Raw genomic sequence first — 10062 nt, forward strand, 5'->3', positions numbered from 1 at the left:
CGCTCGCATGGCGTGATGGTCGGCGCCTCGTGGTCCAGCGCCATCTTGGGAGTGCGCACGGCAGGTCCGGGTTCCTGAGAGGTGTCCAGGAACTGGACAATAGATCCGCAGACCGCGCCCCGGAGGGTTGAGCGACGGTTCCCCGGTTTCCGAGGACCCATGGTTGCCTGCTGGGGGTCGTGTGCTGTCTGTCAGACGCTGTTATGAAGGTATGGGTGCCGGAGCTCTCCTGAGACGCGTCCTCACTCAGCCATCAGCAAGCTCCGCCTCTTAACATTTAGATGCTATAACATATTATACATGGAATTTTTCTGACTAGTTGTCAAAATGTGGATTGTCAGATATGTCTTTGGACAAAGCCAGGATGCTGTGGAAGTTATCATCTTGGAAGCAGTGGTTTTGCTTGACCAGAATTGCATGATTACATTTTCCAGCGTGACAGAAATGCCTTTACCATTTGCCTCCAGATGTTATCAGCTATTTGCAGCATACTGCTCCCCTAAAAATACCACACTCACTTGCAGTATAGAATCCCTGGATAACAAATATATCCAAATATATCCTAAATAAGAAATGGTCCTTTCATTACACGGACCAACCTGAGCACCCTACATGTATATAAAAACACACTTTGCCCTTTGATTTCCCCTTCAATATGTATTTCAATATTCACTACTTATCCTATAAAACAATACACTTTTCTCCCGGAATAAATTATATATAAACTCACCGGCCACCTTATTAGGTATACCATGCTAGTAACGGGTTGGACCCCCTTTTGCCTTCAGAACTGCCTTAATTCTTTGTGGCATAGATTCAACAAGGTGCTGGAAGCATTCCTCAGAGATTTTGGTCCATGTCGACATGATTGCATCACAGAGTTGCCGCAGATTTGTCGGCTGCACATCCACGATGCGAATCTCCCATTCCACCACATCCTAAAGATACTCTATTGGATTGAGATCTGGTGACTGTGGAGGCCATTTGAGTACAGTGAACTCATTGTCATGTTCAAGAAACCATTCTGAGATGATTCCAGCTTTATGACATGGCGCATTATCCTGCTGAAAGTAGCTATGAGGGTACATTGTGGTCATTAAGGGATGGACATGGTCAGCAACAATACTCAGGTAGGCTGTGGCATTGCAACGATGCTCAATTGGTACCAAGGGGCCCAAAGAGTGCCAAGAAAATATTCCCCCCACCATGACACCACCACCACCAGCCTGAACCGTTGATACAAGGCAGGATGGATCCATGCTTTCATGTTGTTGACACCAAATTCTGACCCTACCATCCGAATGTCGCAGCAGAAATCGAGACTCATCAGACCAGGCAACGTTTTTCCAATCTTCTACTGTCCAATTTCGATGAGCTTGTGCAAATTGTAGCCTCAGTTTCCTGTTCTCAGCTGAAAGGAGTGGCACCCGGTGTGGTCTTCTGCTGCTGTAGCCCATCTGCCTCAAAGTTCTGTGCGTTCAGAGATGCTCCTCTGCCTACCTTGGTTGTAACGGGTGGCAATTTGAGTCACTGTTGCCTTTCTATCAGCTTGAACCAGTCTGCCCATTATCCTCTGACATCTGGCATCAACAAGGCATTTCCGCCCACAGAACTGCCGCTCACTGGATGTTTTTTTCTTTTTCGGACCATTCTCTGTAAACCCTAGAGATGGTTGTGCGTGAAAATCCCAGTATATCAGCAGTGTCTGAAATACTCAGACCAGCCCTTCTGGCACCAACAACCATGCCACGTTCAAAGGCACTCACATCACCTTTCTTCCCCATACTGATGCTCGGTTTGAACTGCAGGAGATTGTCTTGACCATGTCTACATGCCTAAATGCACTGAGTTTCCGCCATGTGATTGGCTGATTAGAAATTAAGTGTTAACGAGCAGTTGGACAGGTGTACCTAATAAAGTGACCGGTGAGTGTAATGCACCCGGTAATCAATTTTCTGAACTGCTTATAAATGATTTTATATATTGCAACCCCCATTTTGAATTATGTCATATTTAATATGCTCTCATTGAATTATTTTATATCAAATGCATCTTTTTTATACACTGCATCCCCTTCATATATTGTATTACATATTATGTGACTGTGGGTCAAAATTGTATAATAAATGATGCCATTGTGTCTTCTGTATCAAGTAGATAAAGGACCCCTGCCATGCCCCTACCATCACCAATCATATCTTTATCTTTCTTAAGCCGATGCAAAGAATTATTTTAGCCCCCACATCAATTGTTCTATCAACATGGATTACTATAACTAGCAGTGGCAGGGGCCCTCTGTGGGGATAGGGGCCCTGGTCATAGAGTAAGTGGCAAGACGAAAAATGAAGAAACAGCAGCATTTGTCCAAATTCTCCTCTTGAAGCAGGCTGACCATCCATAAAGTACATTACAGCCTATTCATATGATTGTTCTCAGTGTCTCAGGCTCCCCAGAAGAGCTGATGCTAATGGCCCATCTTCTATGTGCACAATGATACTGTAGATTTAGTTCTTCCTGCCCTTGTTTGTTTTATATGCAGGATAGATGTTTTCATAAGAGCGGATTATAATAGATAGAGTATCTACTATACAGGCAATGTCTTTGGGGCCCAGCACTGATCATTGGGGGTCAATTACTAAGGGCCCGATTCGCGTTTTCCCGACGTGTTACCCGAATATTTCCGATTTGCGGCGTTTTCCCCTGTATTGCCCCGGGATTTTGGCGCACACGATCAGATTGTGGCGCATTGGCGTCGGCATGCAAGCGACGGAAATCGAGGGGTGTGGCCGAGCGAAAAACCCGACAGATTCGGAGAAAGCGCTGCATTTAAAAAAAGAAATGTGTCGCTTGGGATGCGCTTACCTTCACTTGGTCTGGCCCGGTGAACTCCAACGTGTTCAGATGCTTTTCAGCGCAGCAGCGCCACCTGCTGGATGGCGGAGAAACTACCTTGATGAATCCCAGCCGGACCCGAATCCACCGCAGAGAACGCGCCGCTGGATCGCGAACGGACCAGGTAAGTAAATCTGCCCCAATATCTCCTTTCTCCTAGAGAAAACCTTCTTACTTTCCTGCAGGTGCCACTAGCTCAATGCAATTATATCATTCCAGCTTCCATTGAGTTCAGTAGAAGCTGCATTAATCGCGATTTACTGCTCTCTAGTGGGGGCAATTGTATCATTATATATAATATAATCAATGTAATTATAGCAGGTAAATTGTTTGGTGTAAATATAGTGAAAGAATGTGGTGTTTAGAATGAGCGCCATATTAGGCTATGTTCACTTGCTAGATATTTAATAAAGATAATGGCGTTTGTAATATACAGTATAAAATTCCCATGTACCTACTGACTTTAATCTATCCATAAAATCCAAAAAAAAGAAGCTGAACCCCAGATCCAAACAGATAAAAGTGAAGAAGAGTTTATTCCAAAACTGGTGAAGTTTCGGTGTGTTACCCCCTTTCTCATTATAGCTTTAATCAGTGGCTACATAGTGAGATAAATTACAGCCTAAGGGGGAAGATAATTTGGGGATAATTCTCTCTATGTATTCTTCTGAAGATGATGTGTGTGATGTGCATGGAACCAAACCAGGACATACACAATATTAATATACCATGTAACATATACATAGTGTATACAGTATGTACACACATACATAAATCCAAATGCAGTAACCATACTGTAAAACACATGAATGATGATGTCACAATAACAGAGAATCTCCCACAATGGCTGATGACATCATAATGCCAGATCAATTCCAGCTGACTGTCCAATCAGGAGGCAGGAAAATAGCCACGCCCATTGAAAATTGACCAATCTGGAGCAAGATAGTGTAGTCCCGCCCCCTGGCTAAGGTATAAAAGGCAGCACACGCAGCCAGGTGGTCAGAGACAACATGGATCTTCAGACAGGCAACATGGTGGAGCAGGTCATCCTGAAAGAATATAACCAGATCCAGGAGCAGCTCCACAGCCTGGATGAAGTGTACATCCAATACTACAGCAAACAGGATGAGGACAGCAAAAATGGTGAACAACTGGAGAATAAAATCTCAGAGGATGAAGAAACAGAGGCAGAAGTGCAACCACAGGCATCAAAGAAGCTGGAGAAAGCTATGGGTAGACCAAGAAACCGCTGTTTAGCCCTGCTCCGGAGACCACGAAGGTGGATTGCTGGTCTCAAACACAGAGGAACCTATATCGTCAATGAGGAACCTTATAATGAGATCCCTGGACCCAGTCATACCAACATGGAGGACAGTATGGCCGACAGCAAAGGTAGAAAATTACTAAGGGTCAGCCAGGTGGTCAGAAAAAACATGGATCATCAGGCAGGCAACATGGTGGAGCCAGTCATCCTGACAAAATATAACCAGATACAGGAGCAGCTCCACAGCCTGGATGAAGTGTACATCCAATACTACAGCAAACTGGATGAGGACAGCAAAAATGGTGAACAACTGGAGAATAAAATCTCAGAGGATGAAGAAATAGAGGCAGAAGCTGTGGGTAGACCAAGAAACCGCTTCTTAGCCCTGCTCCGGCGACCACAGAGGTGGATTGCTGGTCTCAAACACAGAGGAACCTATATCGTCAATGAGGAACCTTCTAATGAGATCCCTGGACCCAGTCATATCAACATCGAGGACAGTATGGCCGGCAGCAAAGGTAGGAATTTACTATTTCTATGTCAAAGAAGTGTTTATTGCACATAGCACAATCGGTGTATGTAGTTCATATGGATATTTAATCTGTTGGCTGTGAACCTTTGGCACAGGTGCCAGAGATGACACTCAAAGCCATTTCTGTGGGCACTCAGACAATCAGCCCAGGACAGAGTTCACCAAATAGGACCAAATCTTCCTGCATTCCCAGGCCACTTAAGCCACACTTCATTGGCTGTTTGGAACTGCGGGAAAAGTGAGAAGGTGTTGACAGAACTGCATTATCTTTGAAGCTCATCCTTCTTTATCTACAGAGAGACCCTGGAGAGAAGCTACAATGAGAGACTGAATTTTCTCTCCTTCTTTCAACTGTATTGGTGGCCTCAGGCGGCCGATACTATTGAAAGATGTGGAAGAACAGGTAGCAGTAAGTTACTGCTTAAAATGCCATGTTGACAATCCACGGTAAATAAGTGGATATTGGTTGTAGTTTGGGCACTCGGTCTACAAACGGTTCGCCATCATTGGTTTAGACCATGTTTACACTGCACTGATTAAAAGAAGCAGCGATTGGTTGACAGTAAATTTACATTTATACATAGTGACACATATTGGACACAAATCTATTTGCTAAAATGTATTATCACCCTGCAAAATGTGGTTTTATTTACCGCGATAATATGCCATGTCTCATTCCACTGACATGATATATATATATATGTTTTTTACAGCCAGTATGTCACATACAGAAGACCAGAAGGATGATGAAGAGAAACAGCACACCATAAAATCTAGCAGAAAGAAGATGGATACTTGTAGATCTGCACAGGATGTCCACCGTAACCCCAGCTTTATTGACCCTACTACCAGAGAGGAGCTCCGCAGGTCTGCACAGTCATCTTCGAGCATCGGATACCAGGACACCACAGCTGAAATCTCTGTGGTAGAAGCCGGCACCTCTGCCCAAGCATCCGCTGCCACCGTGCCCCTATCACTGGAGTCCTTCACGTTCCACCGCTCACTGGGTCAAGGAGGCTTTGCTCAAGTCTACCTGGCGACAGATAGGATCCGCAGAGAGCGCGTCGCCATCAAGGTCATCGATAAAAGGGTTTACACTGAAGCTGGCAGCAGCTTTGAAGAGCGCCACATCCTTCAACTCTCCCATGCTAGCCCATTTCTCATCCATGGGCTGGCCGCCTTCCACACCCTTAACTTTGTCTATTATGTGATGGAAGTGGCCACTAGAGGGGACCTGTATGATCTTATCGTAAAAATCAGTCCTCTTGATACAGCGACTGTAAGATTCATCATAGCAGAAGTGGTCTGTGGCGCAGAATTCCTCCACACACTTGCTCCTTCACACACCGCAAATGGACTGCCTAAAGGTAGCATCTAGCATGTTTGCCTAGCGTCCATAGACCTTCTGTAGGTAGCCTCTGGCTCCTTCACCCACCGCAAATGGACTGCAAAGAGGTAGCATCTAGCATGTTTTCCTAGCGTTCATAGACCTTCTGAAGTGAGCCTCTGGCTCCTTCACCCACCGCAAATGGACTGCCAATAGGTAGCATCTAGCATGTTTGCCTAGCGTCCATAGACCTTCTGAAGGTAGCCTCTGGCTCCTTCACCCACCGCAAATGGACTGCCTAAAGGTAGCATCTTTCATGTTTGCCTGGCGTCCATAGACCTTCTGAAGGTAGCCTCTGGCTCCTTCACCCACCGCGAATGGACTGCCAAAAGGTAGCACCTAGCATGTTTGCCTGGCGTCCATAGACCTTCTGAAGGTAGCCTCTGGCTCCTTCACCCACCGCAAATGGACTGCCAAGAGGTAGCATCTAGCATGTTTGCCTAGCGTCCATAGACCTTCTGAAGTTAGCCTCTGGCTCCTTCACCCACCGCAAATGGACTGCCAATAGGTAGCATCTAGCATGTTTGCCTAGCGTCCATAGACCTTCTGAAGGTAGCCTCTGGCTCCTTCACACACCGCAAATGGACTGCCTAAAGGTAGCATCTAGCATGTTTGCCTAGCGTCCATAGACCTTCTGAAGTTAGCCTCTGGCTCCTTCACCCACCGCAAATGGACTGCCTAAAGGTAGCATCTAGCATGTTTGCCTGGCGTCCATAGACCTTCTGAAGGTAGCCTCTGGCTCCTTCACCCACCGAGAATGGACTGCCAAAAGGTAGCATCTAGCATGTTTGCCTGGCGTCCATAGACCTTCTGAAGGTAGCCTCTGGGTCCTTCACCCACCGCAAATGGACTGCCAAGAGGTAGCATCTAGCATGTTTGCCTAGCATCCATAGGCCTTCTGAAGGTAGCCTCTGGCTCCATCACCCACCGAAAATGGACTGCCAACAGGTAACATCTAGCATGTTTGCCTAGCATCCATAGACCTTCTGAAGGTAGCCCCTGGCCCCTTCACCCACCGAAAATGGACTGCCAAGAGGTAGCATCTTGCATGTTTTCCTAGCATCCATAGACCTCCTGAAAGTAGCCCCTGGCTCCTTCACGCACCGCAAATGGACTGCCTAAAGGTAGCATCTAGCATGTTTGCCTAGCATCCATAGACCTTCTGAAGGTAGCCTCTGGCTCCTTCACCCACCGCAAATGGACTGCCTAAAGGTAGCATCTAGCATGTTTGCCTAGCGTCCATAGACCTTCTGAAGTTAGCCTCTGGCTCCATCACCCACCACAAATGGACTGCCAAGAGGTAGCATCTAGCATGTTTGCCTAGCGTCCATAGACCTTCCGAAGGTAGCCCCTGGCTCCTTCACGCACCGCAAATGGACTGCCTATAGGTAGCATCTAGCATGTTTGCCTAGCGTCCATAGACCTTCTGAAGGTAGCCTCTGGTTCCTTCACCCACCGCAAATGGACTGCCAAGAGGTAGCATCTAGCATGTTTGCCTAGCGTCCATAGACCTTCTGAAGGTAGCCTCTGGCTCCTTCACCCACCGCAAATGGACTGCCAAGAGGTAGCATCTAGCATGTTTGCCTAGCATCCATAGACCTTCTGAAGGTAGCCTCTGGCTCCTTCACCCACTGCGAATGGACTGCCAAAAGGTAGCATCTAGCATGTTTGCCTGGCGTCCATAGACCTTCTGAAGGTAGCCTCTGGCTCCTTCACCCACCGCAAATGGACTGCCTAAAGGTAGCATCTTTCATGTTTGCCTGGCGTCCATAGACCTTCTGAAGGTAGCCTCTGGCTCCTTCACCCACCGCGAATGGACTGCCAAAAGGTAGCACCTAGCATGTTTGCCTGGCGTCCATAGACCTTCTGAAGGTAGCCTCTGGCTCCTTCACCCACCGCAAATGGACTGCCAACAGGTAGCATCTAGCATGTTTGCCTAGCGTCCATAGACCTTCTGAAGGTAGCCTCTGGCTCCTTCACCCACCGCAAATGGACTGCCAATAGGTAGCATCTAGCATGTTTGCCTAGCGTCCATAGACCTTCTGAAGGTAGCCTCTGGCTCCTTCACCCACCGAAAATGGACTGCCAACAGGTAGCATCTTGCATGTTTGCCTAGCGTCCATAGACCTTCTGAAGGTAGCCCCTGGCTCCTTCACCCACCGAAAATGGACTGCCAACAGGTAGCATCTTGCATGTTTGCCTAGCATCCATAGACCTTCTGAAGGTAGCTTCTGGCTCCTTCACCCACCGTAAATGGATGTTTGCCTAGCGTCCATGAAAATCTCCATCAGTGACCATCGGGCTCTTCCATTAGCGAGAGCATAGACCCAATCAAGAAGGTAGCACATGAAGAAGTCATAAAGACCTGTGGTATTTTCCACCAAGACGTCTTCTAATCCTTCCTGGGGCAACACAGAGGTTCAGTGGTTAGCACTGTGGCCTTGCAGCATCTGGGTCCAGATAGTTCATGGACAGCACTGCATGGAGTTTGTATATTCTCCCTGTGTTTGCGTGGGTTTCCTCCGGGCACTCCGGTTTCCTCCCACATCCCAAAAATATACTGAAAGGTTAATTGGCTTCTCTCCAAATTGTCCCAAATATTAATGATGGTTATCCCTGCACAACACCAACATCAATAGCAGGAGATAGATCCATCATAAAATAAAAGATTCCTTTGATGATTTTAAATACAATTGATGATTTCTGTCATTCATTATACAGATCATTCACTGCAATATGTGTCCGTAGAGTTTAGGCTAGAAGAGACAGCTGTTTTTCAGCATCTGAGGGGTTCATTATAAAGGTATTATGTAAAACAAATGTATTGTATTGTGGCAAGGTATATAACATTTACATCCTCTTTAAATAAAGAAGTTAAATACGGGGTTAGCTGGATGGAAATAAGAATTCCCCAGCCCAACTTCATGAATACAGCATCTGTATCCATCATAGGATAATTGCAGAGACGTTCTGAAGGTAGCCTCTGGCACCCTTACCCACCGCAAATGGACCCCCAGCAGGTAGTGTAGCATCTTGCATTTCCTGCAATGAGCAGAATTAAACCAGGATTGAACCGGATTTGAACACATCATACTTTATGTAAGTAACACATCACTAATCTTGGCCACAAATAATGCTGTTTATAGCAATTACTATCATCTTCCCCCCTATTCTTATATCTCCACCATTATCCCAATATTCCACCACCTACTAATGAATTCTCGATATCAACATCTCTTCTGACTACTCTAATCTACAAACTATCCACCTGACCTGCTCTCCACCACCTCCTCCACCCTCTCTCTGTAGAGCATTATGGAATGCACGTTCCATATGCAACAAAGTCACTGATATTCATGACCTCTTTATTTCTTGGAAACTGCTTTCCTGGGCCTGGCGGAAACATGGCTAAATTCTCCAGACACTGTTTCCTCTGCTGCGCTCTGTTATGGTGGCCTCCACTTTACCCACACTTCCCGGAGCTGCAATAAATAGTTATTGGAATAGAATAGCCTCTGGTTCCTTCACCCACCGCAAATGGACTGCCAACAGGTAGCATCTCGCATGTTTGCCTAGCGTCCATAGACCTTCTGAAGGTAGCCTTTGGCTCCTTCACCCACCACAAATGGACTGCCAACAGGTAGTATCTTGCATGTTTGCCTAGCGTCCATAGACCTTCTGAAGGTAGCCTCTGGCTCCTTCACCCACCACAAATGGACTGCCAACAGGTAGTATCTTGCATGTTTGCCTAGCGTCCATAGACCTTCTGAAGGTAGTCTCTGGCTTCTTCCACCACTGCAAATGGACTGCCAAATGGTAGCATCTGGCATGTTTGCCTAGCGTCCTCAGACTTTCTGAAGGTAGCCTCTGGCTCCTTCACCCACTGCAAATGGACTGCCAACAGGTAGCATCTGGCATGTTTGCCTAGCGTCCATAGACCTTCTGAAGGTAGCCTCTGGCTCCTTCCCTTAACTTCTCTGACTA

The 10062-nt window shown here is 46.5% G+C and overlaps 1 protein-coding gene across 1 annotated transcript; it reads left to right on the plus strand.

The window, feature by feature from the left end:
• Positions 1–3913: 3913 nt before the first annotated feature.
• Positions 3914–6541, plus strand: LOC140134023 (uncharacterized). The gene is made up of 2 exons (XM_072154688.1): positions 3914–4677; positions 5405–6541. Exons 1-2 carry the CDS (start codon positions 3927–3929, stop codon positions 6067–6069), a joined length of 1416 nt encoding a protein of 471 aa, XP_072010789.1. The 5' UTR covers positions 3914–3926; the 3' UTR covers positions 6070–6541.
• The last annotated feature ends 3521 nt before the right edge of the window (positions 6542–10062 follow it).

The sequence above is a fragment of the Engystomops pustulosus genome, chromosome 5 (assembly GCF_040894005.1).
Source record: "Engystomops pustulosus chromosome 5, aEngPut4.maternal, whole genome shotgun sequence".
Classification (NCBI taxonomy): Eukaryota; Metazoa; Chordata; class Amphibia; order Anura; family Leptodactylidae; genus Engystomops; species Engystomops pustulosus.